The 22,609-nt window shown below is 34.9% G+C and overlaps 1 protein-coding gene across 1 annotated transcript; it reads right to left on the bottom strand.

Annotated features, from left to right (window-relative positions):
• Positions 1–1,716: 1,716 nt before the first annotated feature.
• On the bottom strand, positions 1,717–22,152 carry LOC125651365 (carbonic anhydrase 13-like). Its single transcript, XM_048879925.2, has 8 exons — positions 21,872–22,152; positions 21,367–21,480; positions 20,330–20,524; positions 16,424–16,542; positions 15,679–15,771; positions 10,428–10,542; positions 9,093–9,202; positions 1,717–2,293 (listed from the first exon to the last, which is right to left on the bottom strand). Exons 1-8 carry the CDS (start codon positions 21,984–21,986, stop codon positions 2,183–2,185), a joined length of 972 nt encoding a protein of 323 aa, XP_048735882.2. The 5' UTR covers positions 21,987–22,152; the 3' UTR covers positions 1,717–2,182.
• Between the last annotated feature and the right edge of the window lie 457 nt (positions 22,153–22,609).

Genomic DNA, 22,609 nt, shown 5'->3' with positions numbered 1-22,609 from the left:
AAGTAGCCTGCCTGATTTAAAAACTCATACAATTAGCTCTTGTGTATCGAATCAGTTGAGAGATATAAACACCATATGCAGGTGATAATGGAATATTGCTACATATATAAACATGAGGAGCTGACGATGAAGAAGATGAAGTTATCGCGTTAGTCATAAAGTCGAGTTGTCAGTTTCCAGTTAACATCTACGTTCAATAATATATTTAAGTACGAAGGAGATGTAGAAGACTCTGTGGTGTCTTTTATTTCAAGTTCATTAGGATATATCAAATCGACATAAACTACATTAACTACGGATAACTCCGTTTACCTGGTTACGCAATAGGGCTCACCGCGGGTGTGACCGGTCGACAGGGGATGCTTACTCCTCCTAGGCACCTGATCCCACCTCTGGTGTGTCCAGGTGTCCAACTATCTGTTTTGTATTGCTTGTGGGAGTTATGGGATTGATTGTTGTTCGTTATCTTCACCTTTCATAAGTGGAAATGATTACTATTAATAGATGAAAGGTGAAGATAACGAACAGTGATCAATCTTACAACTCCTAAAAGCAATACAAAATAGATAGTTGGGAAAACACGGACCCGTGGACACACCAGATGTGGGATCAGGTGTCTAGGAGGAGTAAGCATCCCCTGTCGACCGGTCACATCTGCCGTGAACCCTATATCCTCATCAGGTAAACGGAATTATCCGTAGTCAAAATCAGTGTGCCAAGAACGGCCGAACAACGATATGAAACACGTCAGATAGCATTTGACGGAATGATAGGTTATATTGACGAACTAAATCATTATAATGACCATAGAATTTGCGAAATGCTGACTTCAATCGAGACTGTTGAAACCCCTGTACCATCAACTTGTTTGTCACTAGCTTGCCTCGATTTAAAAACTGTCCATACTTAAAACAAGCTCTTGTGTGTGTAATCATGTACATAAAATGTCAATATATCGAGGGTCTCTACAGTCCAGTAGCTAAGTACTTCGTTACTAGCTTGAAAATACGGATGTATATTTAATTGCTGGGATAAAATTTAGAAATTCATTTCAAAATTAAGGATTATCTTCCTCATGCATAGCTCTTACCCTTAGACGAATTTGGCTCCATTTTTTGGCACTCTAGTTTTCCTTTTAGCTCTCACAAGTTTATTATTTCGAATTTCCAAAATTTCGGCTTGAGCATCACTGAGGAGACATTATTTGTCGAAATGCGCATATGGTGCATCAAAATTGGTACCGTATAAGTTTTACATCTAAAGGTTCTTTTCATGCAAGTCTCATAGTATTCAGTAATGAGCCGGACACGAAGCGGGACGGACACGATCGCCATACCATAATACGCCCCGTCTTAGACGATCGTATAAAAACTGTCTCTAGCACCTTTATCAGGATACTATACATTAATTTTGGAGTCGATAACTTTTTGAGATTTTCTTGCATCACCTACTATAAACATCTTAAAACAAGAACCATTGGTCATTTTGGAAAATCCAGAAATAGTGTTGCTATTTTCTAACCATCTCTCCTTGGAATGTGGTTTAATCCTTCTTCAAAACATAAAAAGTTGAATTTCTTGTTCTCAATTGTGGCGAATTGAAAGTTTTGCTTAGAGGAGTTATGAGATTCATTACTGTTCGTTATCTTCATATTTCCAAAGAAATCTTCAAAAGTCAAATTTTCAAATATAAAATGTTTCTAAAAAAAAACTTATATGAATTCTTGACCTTTCATCAATGTTCATTTAAAGATTAGTGAAATTAAATTTGATAATTTCAAAATGAAAATCACAACCCATACTTTCATACTTTTATTACATAATTCGATTGACTCCCCTAATGTACAGATTATAAAAACTAAACAGTGTGAGTATTTGTATAGGTCACAAACATAATATAAGATTTTCATAATTGCACACACTTAAATAAATACGTTGTTCAACACTGTGGCGTACGGGTTCACCGCACATCTCAGAGAACAAGCACAATATACACCTGTCCTAATTCAGCCATGGGAAGGTTAACAAAATAAACAAAACGGGGAAAACCAACGAGCAGTGAGTCGTTTTCCTGAGGATAATTTGAAATTCCTGCATCTGGGATATTCCATGCATTGAGTATTATGAGATAAGCACGTGTTGGACAGCAAGTTGCATCTAGAATCCATGGATACGGGGGTGATCTACGACCTGAAGGAAGCCCTGACTCTCCTATGGTGGATCGGCGTGGGGGGTCTGCAGTTGTCTGCCATACATTGACCCTCGGGAAATTTAAGCTTCCTTAAAGCATCCATCTACAAGAACAAATATGTCATGGAATGTAACAGATTCACAGCTCGCATATCAATTACAAATCTGTACAAAATTTCCATGTACAGGTGGAGTTTTCTTATATGTTTGTGCCGCCGGCGAAGCACAGCGACACTCGGGCATTACGACGTCCGTTCGCTGGTCTGTCCGTTTGTTACCTCACAGAACTTTGTAAGGGATAAGACGTTACAGCTTAGCTTGTATATAACGAAGAGTCTTGTGTGGAAACACCCAGACATTTTCGTGCTTTCATGAAGTGAACCTGTAATACGGTGGAACAATAGCATTTTTTTGTTGTAGATGATTACTAATGTTTCATCACGTAAAAAATAAAGTTGGATAATAAAACAGTTATAAAATGGATCCTCGGACAACAGAGGTGTTGCTTGAGTCTCGAACCGATCTGTTTCCCTCAGTCCGCGGCTTTGGGTGACATACGTTTTCGGATCAAACAAAACGGATGTCCTCAAACCCAGGTAATAACCTTACATCTCTATAGGGATTATTTTATACAGGAGGACCGGTCACGGTAGCTCAGTGGTAGAGCGTTCGCTTTGTATCCGAGAGATCGTGAATTCAAGCTCAGCTCGTGCCATGGCTGAATCTAATCTTACACGGAAACATAAGCAATGATTTAGAAGTGAGAATTACGACCTTACAAACGGAGGTTCTGTGTCACGTTGATAGTCGGTAAATTGAGTAAAAAGTCTAATGAAAGAACAATTGAGCAAACTCACATACCCCACAAAAAATGGCAATGCTATACATAATGAATGACAATGATATGAAATACAATATATATTCCTACGCCATTGTGCTGTATTGTAACATTTTCACGCATGTGACGAGATGGCACTACTCAAGTTACATGCACTATTGTCTAGAAATGTAAAATGTATAACATATCAAAACAGAAATATCTTAATTACACATGGCTTGAAAACTGGTCAAAAACATTATACACTCCGCAACTCTTAGCGTGGTGATAGTAATAAGTGATAATGTCTAAACAAAGAGGGTGTTGCACCGAAGCGGGAATTTTCCCAAATCGGAGCTCTGTGCCAGCACTCGTGACGTAGAACTGACCTTCATTCATTATTTGCACTCGTTGCGTATTTGCCATTTAAATACCTAAAAGATTTCCCTGTACTAGGGACAAGCTTAATACATTTTATGTGTCAATACATTATACATGTAGTCTAAAGATAATTTTTGAAATCGTGAAAATTAAATTGTCTTCCTTTTTTTTTTTTTTTTTTTTGGAGTATCAGATAAAATGTATACGATTACAATGTTACGAGTGTATCAAATATTTAACATTCTATACTACCACAGTCCAAAAGCTCTTATACTTATATTATTTTCTACAACCAACAGTTGGTAACTGGACATGACTCTGACCACAAAACAAAATATGGGAAGTTTAATACACATTAATAAAGTTCAACATTATTCGAAGTACATGCACCTGTAAAAATTGATTCAATATAGCAATTTGCTACTGGAATACATATAAACTCAAACTGTTTAACGGTTATTTACCTTGTTTGGCATTAAAGGTTTTCTTCCAAAGCTTTGCATAGTTCACAACAGTTTTTCGTAAAAGGCACCATGTCAAAAACTTTCATTCAGAAAAACATACAAGTTCTCGTTAGCAACCCTGACTATCAAAACACAGGTATTGCATGCTGTATTAGACGTGTTTGTTGAGAGTCCTAGCTATTCACAAACTAAACAGTGTCCAGGTTGGAAGCTTATTTCAAACTCGGCACATGGTAATAAACAGAGATGTGACATGAAACATTTATAAAAACTAGAAGCGTGTTTCAATTAAGAAAAAAAAATCTAGATGGAAAACGTAATATGAAAAAAATTGTGTTCTTGAGGGAGTCGAACCCGGTCGTTTTAAAAATAGTAAACATCTTTACATGGAAGAGTCGACGACCTTACCCACTAGACCACGCAGTAGACCATATATTACTAACAAAAATTAACGTACAGGTGAAGTTGAAAATAATACCAGTGAAGTCGTTTCGATTTTTTTTAAATTTACGAAAAACTGACCTTGTTAAACAAAATTTCAAAGCGACAGTTTTTTGGAGGAAAACTCGAAGAACATGTTCATGCTAAATTTATTTTGTTTCACGGAGGCAGTTTTTTCTGAAATTCGGGGATAGCCCTCCATTTTAATGCTAAAAATCATATAAATCGCTTATTGCTTGATTTAAACTCGAATTATTTTGGCTAATTTTGTCAATACACGTCCTTTAAACTTATTTTCAAAATTTATTGAATCAAGACATACATTCCAATTGGTTTTATCATATGTTTGAATAACTTTTTTTTTTTTTTCGACCTTTCATGCAACCCCTTTAGGGAAATTAACATGAGACGTGCAATACCTTCTTTACTATACTGCCATGTATATTATTAATATCCTCTTCATAGGAGCTCTTGATCTTAATGAAAATAGATAAAATCATCAGCACCTACAAAGCTTTACTTTTGTACTTTTATATTGGGTGCTACTTTAGGGATTGGATTTTTCTATATATGTGCTTGTATATACGTTACTGCTTTTGATTGTCATTTATTCATTTAATAAATGACCATTTTTACCTTTCATACGAATTTGACTTATTTTGGGTTAGGCTGACATAAAGCTAATATTCATTTGAATCTGCATCGAAAGCTCCAAATTGCTTGTTTAATCATATTTCTTTCCCACACGCATATATACTTTCGATGATGGGTCTTCGCGCTTATTATATAACATATCATTTAATGAGAAATGTAATCATGATTAATGCTTTTAAGAGTACTATTAGTAGCAACAATGCAAAACGCAATTTTTAGAAATCTTATTATGAAATAACAAAGTACAATACATGTTCATGTATGTGATATAACATATTTATGACAAAGCGTTCGTCATTCTTGTCTTATATCATATATTCATTCAATGTAATCAATTGAATGTTTGAAACAAAATTTTAAAATAAAATTGAAAATAGTTTTTCAGATTTAGGTGTGGAACTCAAAGTCATGAAGATCTGAACTAGCCCTCAAATCACTTTCAGACTACGCCTGAAACGAACGACCCCCTCTTCCGCAGATTCCCATCATCTAAATGACCTCCAGACTAGCGTTACGCCTGAAATGAACACCCCCCCCCAATTTCCATCATCTTAAGTGTCTACATTTTCTTTTATGATTTCCTCTCTTTTTGTACAGTTGTCGCTACATGTTTATCTACAATTTCTTTTATTATTTCCTCGCTTTTTGTACAGTAGTCGCTATAACTACCATTTCTTTTATTATTTCCTCGATTTTTGTACAGTAGTCGCTATAACTACCATTTCTTTTATTATTTCCTCGCTTTTTATACAGTAGTCACTATATCTACAATTTCAAGAAATATATGCGTTACTGTTTAGTTATAAAATACAAGATTAACAATTACACAAATATTTCTCCAAATGCAAATATACTGTAGATTACATGTTTAATAGGAGAATTTAATACGAGAACATACTGTACACTTTTAATAGAATATGCTGTACACATTTAATAGGAGAATATACTGTACACTTTTAATAGGAGAATATACTGTACACATTTAATAGGAGAATATACTGTACACTTTTAACACGAGAGTAAATGTAGACCTTTAAGTGTATTGATGATTCAACATTATTTTGTAACATGTAGGTAGTTTGAATAAAAATGACAACTCCTGCGTCAATCAGCTGGGGAAAAACAACTCTTTTCCAATATATACCACATCTGAATATTGAAAAAAGATTGTCTTTCTTGTCCTGCACCACGCGTAAATAACAATAAACTCTCCTTGTTAAGCAGCGCAATAACCCTTCCCGGTATATCGTGATTGTTTAGGATGAATTTATTACACATAGGTAACGATTTTATTACATGATGTCTAACTTATGACATAATGTCAACATGTTTATATTCACCTGATATATTTTTCTGACAGGTCAACATAATTCATTGACAGAAGGATGTAGAAATATGACATCTGAAAATGGGATGGAATGTTAAGTCTGAACTCTAAACTGCATCCATGCACCTGCATTTCGTACAGGTAAGTGGAGGATTATGTTCATCTGAATAACGATATACCTGCATTGTAAACAATTACGTGATCATTTCAACACTTCTGTACCTCTAAACTTCTATTACTGATGAGTCTCCTTATTAAACAACATGATGACTGAAGTGAGATTCAGAAATACCCCATAAAATACTCACCTCCTATACAACCAAAATCATGTATTTATTGATCAATAGATCCAAACATTTAATTACATGTACATGCTGCACTTTCACTCTGAGAAGTTATTGTTTTGTAGAAAGGTCAAGACACAAAGTGTTAATGAGATGACACATACACTGTAACAACCTGGGTATTTCATTTTATTATATACCCATCAATGTATCGTTTGTTGATGCTGTGGATTTCACAGCGTGTGATCCGGTTTTCCGGATCACCACACTGTGGTTTTCTGATTCCGTATCAGTATCCTCTGAAACTGATGCCGTCACAATGACGTCACAATGCAGGCCAACGTTATTTGTGGAAAATATTGACTGCGTCACAAACGAAACTGCATACACAAAACATAATTTCATGGTATGTCTGTGTTTTTGATAACTTGGATTACATTTATTATCTTATAAATGTGGATTTAAAATGCATAAGGGGGTATATAATAAATTTATCATTACTACAGTAACTTGATCAAAAGAGTTGGATCACCTCTCGTTGACAGGCGCGGATCATCAGATCAAACTTGACGCTTCGCATCTCGTGTGATCTGATGATCCGCACCTGTCAACTCGACGTGATCCGACTCTTCGGATCAAGTTACTGTAGTAACAAGAGGAACTGTGAGCAATGCTCACTAAGAATAGCCCCCGCTTACCCCAATCTCCCAAAGGGTGTTGGTAATAGGTATAAACTACCTCTTTTCTGAGTGTAAAAAACAAATGGCATGACAAACCTTGGTTATTCTCGTTTGTAGGGAGAAATGGATTATCTAGGAACACAGTATCTCCATGCGATGAAAAAAGCCGTTAAAGAATTTAAATGGAAACCATATTGCTACTTCGATGTCCAGTGCGCTTGACCTTTGACCTTTTGACCCCAAAATCGATAGGGATTATCTTCATCCCATGGGTAGTCCATATGTATGATATGGTGACTGTAGGTGGAAAGGATAATGCTTTAGAGCCCAGAAACCATATTGCTACTTTAATGTCCAGTGCGCTTGACCTTTGACCTTTTGACCCCAAAATCAATAGGGAACATCTTCATCCCATAGGTAGTCCATATGTATGATATGGTGACTGTAGGTGGAAAGGATAATGCTTTAGAGCCCGGAAACCATATTGCTACTTCGATGTCCAGTGCACTTGACCTTTGACTTTTTGATCCCAAAATCGATAGGGAACATCTTCATCTCATGGGTAGTCCATATGTATGATATGGTGACTGTAGGTGGCAAGGATAACACTTTAGAACCCGGAAACCATATTACTACTTCGATGTCCAGTGTGCTTGACCTTTGAACTTTTGACCCCAAAATCCATAGGGAACATCTTCATCCCATGGGTAGTCCATATATATGATATGGTGACGGTAGGTGGAAAGGATAATGCTTTAGAGCCTGGAAACCATTGCGTCTACAGACAGACAGACGGAGAACCCGATTCCAGTATACCCCCCCCCCCCCCCCCCCCCCACAACTTGTTGCGGGGGGTATAATAATATATACTGATCAACAAAAAATGTTTGTAAAACATATATGCCCTCTGTGGTGCAAAATTGAAAAGGATTTTACCCATGCATCATTTAATTGATAGTACAGCGAAACTGATTCAAGATATTGAGCAGACACTATCTTCCTATGTTCAAAGTGGATTGACCATTTGACCTAAAAATCAATAGGGGTCATCTACTTTCTATGATATACTAGTGTACCAAATTTGGTGTCAGTCAAGCAAATGATTCTTAAATTATAGGAGACAATGATATATTACTATGTCTAATTTGAACCTTGACCGTTGGCTATCCAAATTTTATAGGAGTCATCTACTCCTTATGATGTACCAGTGTACATATATTCTGTCTAGCAAAGGGTTGTCAAAATATTGAATGGACAGTATATTCCTCCAGTTTGACCCTTGACTTTTGACCATGTGACCTCAAATCGATAGGGGTCATCTACTCCTTAAAATGTACCTGTGTACTAAGTTTGATATCTGTTAAGCAAAGGGTTCTCGAGATATTGAGCGAACAGTATTTTCCTATGTCCAGTATGACCCTTGACCTTTGACCATGTGACTTCAAACTCAATAGGAGTAATCTACTCATCACAATGTACCAATCTACTAAGTTTGATGTCTGTCAAGCAAAGAGTTTTCGAGATATTGAGCAGACAGTATCTTCCCATGTTCAGTATAGCCCTTGACCTTTGACCATGTGACATCAAAAGGGGCCATCCACTCCTTAAGATGTACCAGTGTACCAAGTTTGATGTCTGTCAAGCAAAGGGTTCTCAAGATTTTGAGCAGAAAATATTTCCTATGTTCAGTGTGACCTTTGACCATGACCTCAAAATCAATAGTAGTCATCTACTCCTTGAGATTTACCACTATACTAAGTTTGATGTATGTCAAGCGAAGGGTTCTCAAGATATAAGCAGACAGTATCTTTCTTTGTCCAGTATGAACCCTGACCCTGTATTCTGATTGTATTACCTGATCCTGAGAAATCTGCACCGGATCTTTGAATATGATCCATGTGACACTCTCTAACAAAGGGGGCGTGGTCAGTGACCCCTGGTACGTCCAGTATTGGGATACATCACCTGACAAAAAATGTACAGTCATTGACAGCAGAGAATGGTTTCAAAAGAACATCAACGATAATACAAGTATGGCAACATGCACTCCACAAAGCTCAACATATCCACAGAGGGAGGGGGAGGGGGTCATCAACAATCTTATCATTGGATTTGCAACCTCAAAAAATCAATAAGAATCCTGAGTTTTGCACAAAACAGTATCCCTGCAAGTGTCATATATTTAAAGTATATGAGACAAGATTGTTTGCATTACATGTATTGTATTTCATTTTGTTTATACGTATATGTATCAAGAAGCAATGATCGTTTAAATTCCTGGGAGAGAAAACTTATGTTTTAGTAATGTTATACATGGAGAATTTACAACAATATTTATTATCCCAACTATTTAACAACATTTACACAGAATATCCTCTTATCTATGTAGTTTAAGACCTAGATCTAGAGAGGTTCAATCAGAGCTTGTGCCTGTTTTTGGACTCAAAAAGCGAGACCTTCAGATTACCTATAAATAAGAGTACTTTTTCTCTATAACGCAAATATACAAGCATTGTGAAGTGCATGATGTTTTATCCAGCTGAAGTGCATGTACTTTGTATGTGTGGCACTATAAAACGGATTTCCCTTATTTTTCTGAAAAAGCAGAGAGAGAAAGCAATTTCCACACAAGAAATTGTTTAAACAATATTTTTTTATTCAGATGAGACAAAGATTAGGACATAAGTTAATAGGTTTACTGTAACGCCTTTCACACAAGGTCTGTTTTATATATGTTTTTATAGACTTTACATCTGTACTATAATGTTCTAAGTACATGTACAGTATCTAAATATTTTCTTTCCTTTGAACCTGTACTCTATATTTTGGAATTGATACCTATCTTCTTAAAACTTGTGTTTTTTGTTATTGTTTTTTTTTGGGGGGGGGAGGGGGGGGGGGGTATTTTGATCAGTCACAGTGTCATCAACATTAGTGACATTATAATGAGTAATGAATGACTCTTTCACTGGAAAATGTACTGTTTTCAACTCCTTGTGACTTTTTTCTTATTTTTAATTTCAAAAAACCTTTGACATTTTTACTATCATTTCAATAAATTACCCTAACATTGTAATACCAATTTTTGCATTCTATTAGTTGATCTTAATTCTTTAACTGTACTGCAGTCAGTTATTTACAATGAGAGCCAGCTACAGAGTACAGAGACCATTTGCCATAAACTACCTACTTTTCAACATCTTCATGGAATCAAATGGCTGTGTTAGTGGTACCGATGTGTAAGCTTCTACGAGTTCTGTGCAAACATCCGTCAACTTCTTAAACTCTTGATGCTCTGCACCCACCTGTACAAACACATGTCTCAATACTACAAACACATTTATAAACACTACACACACATGTATAAACACTACACATACATGTATAAACACTACACATACATGTATAAACACTACACACACATGTATAAACACTACACACACACATGCATAAACACTACACACACATGCATAAACACTACACACACATGCACAAACACTACACACACACATGCACAAACACTACACACACATGCACAAACACTACACACACATGCATAAACACTACACACACGTGTATAAACACAACACACACATGTATAAACACAACACACACACGCATAAACACTACACACACACACATGTATAAACACTACACACACACACATGCATAAACACCACACACACACATGTATAAACACTACACACACATGTATAAACACTACACACACATGTATAAACACTACACACACATGTATAAACACTACACACACATGTATACACACTATCAAAACATGTATAAACACTACACACACATGTATAAACACTACACACACACATGCATAAACACTACACACACATGTATAAACACTACACACACATGCATAAACACTACACACACACATGCATAAACACTACACACACACACATGCATAAACACTACACACACATGTATAAACACTACACACACATGCACAAACACTACACACACGTGTATAAACACTACACACATGTATAAACACTACACACACATGCACAAACACTACACACACGTGTATAAACACTACACACACGTGTATAAACACTACACACATGTATAAACACTACACACACATGTATAAACACTACACATACATGTATAAACACTACACACACATTTATAAACACTACACACACATGTATAAACACTACACACACATGTATAAACACTACACATACATCTATAAACACTACACACACACATGCATAAACACTACACACACACATGCATAAACACTACACACACATGCATAAACACTACACACACATGTATAAACACTACACACACACACATGTATAAACACTATACAGACATGTATAAACACCACACACACATGTATAAACACTACACACATGTGTATAAACACTACACACACATGTATAAACACTACTAACATCTATAAACACTACACACACATGTATAAACACTACTAACATCTATAAACACTACTAACACATTATAAACACTACAAATGCTAACCTAAAGTTTTCATTTGCAAGTACATATTCATTGTTTATATTATATTGTCTGTAAAAACATTTTGTAGAATTTTTTAATCTAACATTTAAAAAAGTTTCCACAGAAAACTTACAGTCAAAGATAAACATTGGCAATCAGTCATTTGTCATACACAAATGCATACTTAAAAATGAATTAATTTCGGTCAGATTGGTAATTTTTATAAGCCTCGACTCACAAAGTTGTTTACATAAATCAGATTAAGTAATTAATTTTTATATGACTCGATTCATAAAGTTGTTTATATATTAAATCAAATTGGTGATTTTCATAGACTCAACTCACAAAGTTGTTTATATAATACGTCAAATTGGTGATTTTTATCAGAATCGACTCACAAAGTTGTTTATATACAAGTCAGATTGGTGATTTTTATAGGACTTGACTCACAAAGTTGTTTATATAAGTCAGATTGGTGATTTTTATAGGACTTCACTCACAAAGTTGTTTACTGTATTACAGTGGAACCCCGTTATTACGTTTTCCATTTTGTCACGATAAAATAACGTAATACCGGGGGCAACATAGTAAATGTTCCCAGTGAAATCCATTAAAAATATGATTTGGAAATTGTATATCGTCCGTTGGTACTTCGTGAAGGGGTGTGTGAATATATCTTTACTGTTTCTTTGTTTAAAAGACTATGATACTTTGTTTTATTTACATCTTATCTTTAATGTCCGTAATTCTTCATGTTCTTATCCCTTTTCTTTATTTCGGTGTAGGATACATAAGAATGTTTTGATAAACGTTGCTTTTTCTGCATTCGTTTGGACCGCCATTTTGTTCAACTTTAAAACAATGCGTTCATGTAAATTTCTATCAATAACTCGTTCCGGTTCGTATTCAACATTCATATTAAAAAAATAACAAAACATCGTTTTAGTAAGTTCTCTAATTACACAATACCCAACACAATAAAAACAAGAGGCCCATGGGCCACATTGCTCACCTGAGTCACCTTGGTCCATATCAGAAGACTTTCTATATATATTTGCATGTAAAACCGTAGTCCTTATTATGGCCCCAACCTACCCCTGGAGGTCATAGTTTTTGCAAACTTGAATCTACACTATGTCAGAAAGCTTTCATGTAAATGTGAACTTCTTTGGCCCAATGGTTCACGAGAAGAAGATATTTGAAGATTTTTCCTATATATTTGTATGTAAAACTTTGATCCCCTCTTGTGGCCCCATCCTACCCCCAGGGGCCATGATTTGAACAAACTTGAATCTGCACTACATCAGAAAGCTTTCATGTAAATATCAGCTTTTCTGGCTCAGTGGTTCTTGAGAAGAAGATTTTTTTTTAAAAATTCCTATATATTTGTATGTAAAACTTTGATCCCCTATTGTGGCCCCATCCTACAACAGGGGGCCATGATTTGAACAAACTCTGCTCTATGTTAGGAAGCTGTTCATGTGAATATCAGCTTTTCTGACTCTGTGGTTCTTGAGAAGAAGATTCTTAAAGAATGTCCCTATATATTTGTATGTAAAACTTTGATCCCCCCTTGTAGCCCCATCCAACCCCCAGGGGCCATGATTTGAGCAAACTTGAATCTGCACTATGTCAGAAAGCTTTCATGTAAATATCAGCTTTTCTGGCTTAGTGGTTCTTGAGAAGAAGATTTTTAAAGATTTTTCCTATATATTTGTACGTAAAACTTTGATCCCCTATTGTGGCCCCATCCGACCCCTGGGGGCCATGATTTTAACAATTTAGAATCTGCACTACCTAGTAAAGCTTATCTATAAATTTCATCTTTTCTAGCCCAGTGGTTCTTGAGAAGAAGATTTTTTAATGACCCTACCCTATTTTTACCTTTTCTTGATTATCTCCACTTGGAAGGTGGCCTGGCCCTTTATTTTAACAATTTAGAATTCCCTTTACCTAAGGATGCTTTGTGCCAACTTTGGTTGAAATTGGCCCAGTGGTTTTTGAGAAGAAGTTAAAAATGTTAAAAGTTTACAGACGGACGGACAGACGGACGGACGCCGGAATACGGGTGATCAGAAAAGCTCACTTGAGCTTTTAGCTCAGGTGAGCTAAAAATCCCACCCAAAAACAACCAAACTATAGACACAAAACACACACGATACCCAACACTTACACACTTTTCTCACCAACGATAAACACGGAGAACAATTTAAACGCAATCCACATTAAAAAAATATATATAATGATGCACGAAGGTTTCATTTATAACGCTAAATGATGGCACTAAAATCACGTGCGCATCAAGGGATTTTAGAATATTCACTGAGGTAAATGCCGTGCACGAATTGGTCGATAACACGGGACAGTTTGATTGGTGTATGCATGGACGAGATTTACGAACATCCAAGCTGCATGTCCAAACAACGGACAATTTTTTAATTGAACACCTTTAGTCACCTATGTCCAAGCGGTTTTAACATTGCTACGATAAATCTTGTCTTTCATGTTTGGTACCAAAGCTGTCCGTAAATAGAGTTTTAATAGCGAAGGTAATCACACTATGCTGAACACTCAGGTGGTTGAGAAATTATTTCTTCGATTTTCAAAATATGAAAAATGAAGTAAATTTCACAGAGTACAATGTCTAAATACACATTATTTAATTGTTTATCACTGGCTTCGATACGGGGTATTCACCTGTATTGATGTCGCTAGATCTATCGAAGCGTGATCAGTCAAGCGTCTCTAATCCCCAAACAGACCAGGAAAACATGGTGACTGCCTCAGGCAGTCAAGGTGTGAATGACTTATTATTTTGAGAATCATTATTGAATAATTAGGGGTTTATTACGTTTTTGTCGGAATGTTTACAACGTAATACCGAGTCCCGGCATCTTACGACAACGTAATAACGAGGTCTATTTTATATAGGTTTGTTAAGAAATGGTTTAGTGCTTTGAAATTCCAACGTAATATGCGGACTAACGTATTAAAGGGGGAACGTAATAACGGGATTCCACCGTATATACATGTAAGTCAGTTTGGTGATTTTTATAGGACTTCACTAACAAGGTTTTTTATATAAGTCAGATTGGTGATTTTTATAGGACTTCACTAACATGGTTGTTTATATAAGTCAGATTGGTGATTTTTATAGGACTTCACTAACATGGTTGTTTATATAAGTCAGATTGGTGATTTTTATAGGACTTCACTAACATGGTTGTTTATATAAGTCAGATTGGTGATTTTTATAGGACTTCACTAACAAAGTTGTTTACTGTATATACATGTAAGTCAGATTGGTGATTTTTACAGGACTCGACTCACACAGTTGTTTATATAAGTCAGATTAGTACTGAGTTGTTTATATAAGTCAGATTAGTGATTTTTACAGGACTTGACTCACACAGTTGTTTATAAAAGTCAGATTAGTACTTTACTCACGTTGTTTATATAAGTCAGATTAGTACTTTACTCACGTTGTTTATATAAGTCAGATTAGTACTTTACTCACGTTGTTTATAAAAGTCAGATTAGTACTTAGTACTTTACTCACGTTGTTTAAATAAGTCAGATTAGTACTTTACTCACGTTGTTTAAATAAGTCAGATTAGTACTTTACTCACGTTGTTTATATAAGTCAGATTAGTACTTTACTCACGTTGTTTATATAAGTCAGATTAGTACTTTACTCACGTTGTTTATATAAGTCAGATTAGTACTTTACTCACGTTGTTTAAATAAGTCAGATTAATACTTTACTCACGTTGTTTATATAAGTCAGATTAGTACTTTACTCACGTTGTTTATATAAGTCAGATTAGTACTTTACTCACGTTGTTTATATAAGTCAGATTAGTACTTTACTCACGTTGTTTATATAAGTCAGATTAGTACTTTACTCACGTTGTTTATATAAGTCAGATTAGTACTTTACTCACATTGACCATGTATGTCACCACACTCAGACCATCTGGATGATAGGCCGCCTCCAGGAAATTTTCATACTTCAAGTTCCAGTGAACAAAATGCCACTGTTGATCAAACACAAAAACCATAATCAAAATAAACCATTTAAGTCATGAGATCAGAATTCTAAGTAACAATATAACTATGGGCATAACGAAGCAAGACAGCTATACAAAACTAACCACTTCATTCACAAACTTCAACAAAAATAACACATTTAAAAATGCTCTCCACATTGAAATGAGCATATTAGTAATCCTTGAAAAACATGCCATTGTAAAGAGGCTCAGAATATATCATTTCATATACTGTAGATTTAAAAAAAGAAAGACAATACATCTTAATCTTAATTATGTACTAAAGGTGATCACTTCTAAAGGTGATTACTATAGTCCATATGTAGATTCATGTATGTGTATTCATAGGCAGTAATTAACGTCTGTCAAACATAGAAAATTTATGAGACATCATTCTCCAGTCTTGATTAAGGGAAAAATAGAGTGAAAATGAATATATTCATATGAATTATTTAATTTCTACAATCAGATTATTGAGGTAGTTTTAAATGAACAATTCATATTTAGATCATACAAATCAACTCAGGATAAAACGATACAGTGATTCATTATGAATATGAATTCGTTATAGCTGTGTTTATCATAACCATGTTTTACTGTAGCTTTGAGAAGTTGATAGATATCTTTCACTCATCCTTACCTCCGCTGCGTAAAGTCTGCCGTCAATTGTGTGTTCTGAACCCTGGTCATTACTGGAACCCCAGTGAAGATGAAATTGTGCTAAATGAAATGTATCCTGTAGTGGACCACCGGTCAATTCTGTCAAATAAAAAAAAATCTTGATGTGTTCTATCTTGAATCTCAATCAGTTATTTAAAACATAGTAAAAAATGTGATATAGAAGTGTTGCCATTCAATATTTTTTGTATAGACAAAGGAGAGGAGAGCATATGCATAGCGCTAAGGCTGTTTGCAATCCTCATTAAATCAATAAATAATTATTTTGTATGAAAAATGCAACACCCCTAAATGACAGATAATATGACTTAAAATTTATTCTAAGGTTTTGTCTATATACATAATGGTTTTGTTCATATGTGTGTTGTTTTTAGACAATTTTTTAATAATAAGTCTGTTGGATAGATCTAGCAAGATCATACATGCCAACTTTCCCGATTTAGGCGGGATCTTCCCGATTTTACCCTCCGGTCCCGCTTTCCCGATCGGGAAAGCAAAATTACCCTAAAATCCCGTTTTGAATTTTTTTCCGACCAAAATTTCCGATTTCACGATTGAAAACGAGTTTGAAAGCGGAATAATCGTGAAATCTCGTGACCAGAATTGAAAATCCCGCGTCATTTCTGAACTGGCCAATCAGAAATCGGGACAATAGTCAGCCATTGCTGTTTACCTGTGTCGCATGGTGTCGGGTTGGTCTGCCTGTGTCGGGGTGTTTATTGGACAGTACGAAGCATGTTTTGATAGTAATTAATCGGGAAGACGGATTTCAAATTGACCTATCCTTTACACAAACGTGAATGACAACGATGCTAGTGTCACCACCAAACAATCAGACATTCCGCCTCTCGCTGACAGCATCCAAAATTTGCAATAAGGTACGTCAAGTATATATTTTTTCCAACTATAATAATATAGGCTATCCAAATCTATCCGTCTATAGCGATGTATTATATAGTCTATATAGTGTAGTATTCATTAAATATACTTTGTGATGCGTAATTCGCACAAGTCTGTACTGAATTTTTTATTTAGCAAGTAGCCTTAATTTACAAGTAAAACGGAATATTTTGATGTGTTTTTTTTCCTGGTAATTATTTCAGATGTCATGGGTGCAAAGATTTTGTTCGCAAACTTCATAGCAGGGCAGATCACTCCTTTTTTGGTTGCAATGCAGATTATTCCACCAGTCTCTGCAAGCCCATGTTTACAGACAACCAAGATCGCCTTTGCAGTCGTACCTAAATGCATGTGCTTTAATTTAAATTTTGATATATAGACCGGCCAATGTTTATTGTATGGTGTAAAAGGATGCAACCTTAAATATTATTTGATATTATGTATGTGACTTGTTGGAGAAGATTTTTTGCTGAATAGATGATTTTAATAAAATATTAATGTATATCTTTCAAAGTTTTTTTTATATAGTTAATGGTCAAACACATTTGATGTTGTGTTAATATATGATACATTAACAATGATTTGATTGATATTTTATTTGAAAGGACAAATATTTATTTTCATGCTAAAATGTCGTTAATTTTGAGCTTTGAAAAAAGGTTGTCGCGCGCAAAATCCCCCATGGGGATTTTTAAAAGTTGGCATGTTTGCAAGATTAACACACTGCCATTCACTGAACATCTGTATGTGTTGCCGGGTGTGTTAGTCCCCTACAAATCCATGTACGCTGAAGAAAATGTGTTGCTTTGCGTCCATTCTAAAAATCGATCACTCATATTGAGACATCTCCAGCAGTATGTCCAGTGACACCAATATCAACAAAAGTGTCTAACTGAGGATTTTGTATGACACCAACATCAACCTTACCATGACACAGTACCTTGCTGATTTAAAATGTCTTAGTTTTTAACACAGCTGCCAGGGATCCCTGGACCTCCAAGTTATGAGTCAAATGTCCTATAGTGTTGTAATATCAAATAATCAATGATAGCATGAAATCAGAAGTATACTAGCCATTAAAAAAACTTATGATGAAATTGTGAATTGTGTCAGTTATTTTGATTACCCTGTTTCTTTTCAATAGGACATTTTCCTTTTACAGATGAATGAGAAATAAAGTTTTGATATTGGTTTAATTTTTTCTATACCTTACCACTGTCCTTGTTTGCAATTGATGCACACTCGATTCAACATTAATTTTATGTGCATGATGCTTATCCGTATGAAACTGAAGATTTGCAGTGTTTCCTTAAACCTACAGATGCATGAATTTTTAATCATACCTGAGATCTGAGATTTACTGACAGTGATCGTACTAACTAACCATTCCGGAAGAGTAAGACAATTAAAATTGGTTTTATAAATGATCTTTATACAATGTATTTCAATGCTTTTAGTTTCAATTTTGATTGTATATGATTGTTTACATATGATTGTATATAATTGTTTGTATAAATTGTTTTGTATGATTGTTTGTATACAATTGTTTGTATATGATTGTTTCTATATGATTGTTTGTATACAATTGTTTTGTATGATTGTTTGTATATGATTGTTTCTATATGATAGTTTGTATATGATTGTTTGTATGTAATTGTTTGTATATGATTGTTTCTATATGATTGTTTGTATACGATTGTTTTGTATAATTGTTTGTATACGATTGTTTGTATACGATTGTTTGTATATGATTGTTTCTATATGATAGTTTGTATATGATTGTTTCTATATGATGGTTTGTATATGATTGTTTGTATACGATTGTTTGTACACGATTGTTTGTATGATTATTTGTATATGATTGTTTGTAAAGTTGCAGGTGACTCGCCTCAGACTGTCATCATTTTTAAGTTTTCCTGACGTGAGGGACCCCCCCCCCCCCCCCCCCCCCCCCCCCATCTTTTTATATTCATAAAAGCTTCACATCTGGAATCTGGTAGTCCCTGGGAGAGGATACAAATTACAACCCTATTCTGCACCTCAAAGCATATTAAATTCACACTTGTTTCATTTTATAATTTGAGTGACTTCCCTTTGAAAGTAAAACAGTAAATAAATAAAACTATTATTTTTAGAAAAATATATCAGCAGAAATTAATTGCATGCATTTGATATTGCTAGTTGACAACATGCAACCTCTAGCGATGATTTTTTTTATCATTGACAACATTCTCTTCCCCAATAATGCCTTAACCATTAAAAATTTATACATAAAGCTACCAAAATACCTAAGAAATAGGCATACATTGTTTTCACAACCACTGCAAATATCTACAGTCTATTTTTCGGATTTGAATTCAGGCCTAGAGGTTATAAGATGTTTACCATACTCATACTCAGCCACGTTTGTTTGGGGTACAATTCTGAGCAAGCTTCGAAACAAACTTAAAAAATATTGAGTATGTACTCCATTTGAGCATGAGAATGATTTTATAAAAGTTTCATAAACTTCACTTTTGAGTATGAGTACGATTTAGAGCACGGAGTTTGAGTGTGAAAATGTACTCAAAAAAGTTTTATAACCTCCAGGCTAGTTCTTTTTTCTAGTTCAGTAATTTATATCAGTTGGTTTAAGCATCCCCATCCTCACCAATAAAGAAAATCCTGGATCTGCCCCCCCCCCCCCCTAAAAAATGCAATATTGTATAACCTTGTATAAATTTACAAAAACTGGAAATATCTACCAATAAATCCATTTTCTAATCTGTACAACAAGAACGTAATACTGTTAAAGAAGAGCCAGTACTGGTATCTGGCATTGAACTTGATGGTTTTAGTTTTACAAATGTAGAATCAAAGCATCACCCAGTGGGCACTGAATCTATTTTGTGGAAGCTGTTCAGTTCCGCAATTATAACTATGGATTCTGTAAAACCACATTATATCGTTTTCAGTTGGTTGCTTGTACCTGATTTTTGATGGATGTTAATTTTAAGGGACCTCCCTGTATTCTCCACCACTGCACCCTGACAAACGTCATACTTAAACTTCAGAGGATTGCTAGCAAGACTGGCATCATAGTGAACTTTATCAGTGACTATGTTGATCGGAGATTGCTGGTGCCCTTCTCCATGTGGGAAGTGTTGGCGCCATGTATCTGGACCTAAAAAGAAATGTAATACCAATTTAAGCAGTTAATGGATCTACTCTATTTCACACCATGTTTTCAAATAGTTCAACTACCAAATAAAATATGAATTCAAATAATACTTATCAGTACAAGATAAAGCTTATCATTTTACATTCAGACATACACAATCAACATAGTTGTACACAATCAACATAGTTGTACACAATCAACATAGTTGAGGAATATTTTCAAAACAAGTATTTATATTAACTAATGTTTTTTTAACACTTGATGATACATTACATATATTATATTCTCACTAAGAGCACTGCCCTGTCCAATTGAGATAAACAAATTACATACTCGTGTATAAGGAATGAATGTCTAGGTTACTTGTAAGTGTTATAGGGATAGGACACAGTAATTTCTACATAATTAACTTCGCTAATTATACAAAATACCCAGGCTTTGTTTTCACACCTCCATAATTAATGCAAAGATTGATTGATTGATTTTAATGTCCTTCTTGAAAATATTTCACTCATATGGAGACTTCACCACTGCCGGTGAAGGCCTGCAAAATTTAGGTCTGTGCTCAGCATTTACAGTCTTTGAGCAGGGAGGGTTCTTTAACATGCCACACCTGCTGTGACATATGGGGCCTCGTTTTTTGTGGTCTCATCCAAAGGACCACCCCATTTAATTGCCCCTTACAACAAGCAATAGGTAATGAGGACCTGTTCTAACCCGGATCCCCACAGTAACATAATGCAAAGAACCTAGATATTCATTAATCAATTTTTAAAATTTCATCAACTTCTCGTCATGTGGCAGATTTCTCAGCAGTTTGTATTGCTCTACCCCTATTATTCTACCATTTTCACTGCCGTAGCCCCAGTTTGTCAGTCTGTCATAATTCCATGGTGGTCTCGGGCTGTAATTGCTGGTATAGTTTCGTGAACAGTGGGAAAAACCACAAACATGTGGAGCTGCAAAACAAAATTAATGAAATTCAAAAAAAATGCCTGTAAAATTAATGTATTAAAGAAAATCATTATTCTAAATACTGGAATCAATTTCCTGCATATTTGCATTATCATTTATATTCAGATGCATGAAATTCAAATTTCAAATTGATAGTTACTGAGATTACAGGTCAAGGATATAGCCTAAATTAACAGTTCCTGATAATGTTTTGAAATTCTTTCGTTCTCATTTCTGATCACGACAAATTAACAAATTAAAGGTGCACATGACCTTACGCTTTATTCAACACGCATCAAGTAAAGTTCTGTAAACTGTTTAATATTTCGTGCAGTATGCTCAATATTAACTGAATCTGCGATTTAAACATAATGTACTAAAACATTGAGACTTTACTTGGAACGGAGGGCACGAGCAGGTCATCTAGGAGTTTGTTGACACGACGTTGGAAGGGAAATTTTGTAACTGCCCTGGAAAAACGTGTCACGAATGTTCTCATGGTTAGCGTCATTGAATATATACAGCATCAAAGCCCCATACAACTCGTAAACAAAATGCGCTGTTTGTTTGAAATAGTGTCTGACCTTTGACAAATGTCCTGTCAAGTAAATACACAAACAATATTAATTTTTCGATTGCTGTCTGTACTGGTAAACACACTTAACCTATCTTTATGTAAGAAGAGTGCTGTAAAGGGAGGTCATTCTTAATTTGTGCGTTGAAGTTGCAATTTCGTATTTTTATAGATACATAATTTAACAAATGAAGTAGGACTTTGCTGTGTGTACGTGGGATTATCTATTAATTGATCTTAAAACAATGCAAATTGGTCATTAATACATGAAATGCAACTATTAAAAGACAAGAATTTCAGTTTTTGAGTATATTTTTCTATTGAATTTTTAAGTAAAAATTTGTCAGTTAAATAATGCAAAATTAAGGTAGTTTCGAGGGGGGGGGGGGGTGAATATTATATGGGGTTTTAGCAATATTAAAACATTTACAAATAGTTTTACAAAATTCCATGACAAATTACAAATAGATTATACTTTTACAAAATTCTAAAACAATTTACAAATAGTTTTACAAAATTCTATAACACTTTCTCTCGTGTCCTGTGTCGTTACAGAAATC

This window comes from Ostrea edulis, chromosome 5 (genome assembly GCF_947568905.1).
Source record: "Ostrea edulis chromosome 5, xbOstEdul1.1, whole genome shotgun sequence".
Taxonomy (NCBI): Eukaryota; Metazoa; Mollusca; class Bivalvia; order Ostreida; family Ostreidae; genus Ostrea; species Ostrea edulis.
Note: the sequence above shows the minus strand (reverse complement) of the source record. Positions and strands in the feature narration are given on the sequence as shown.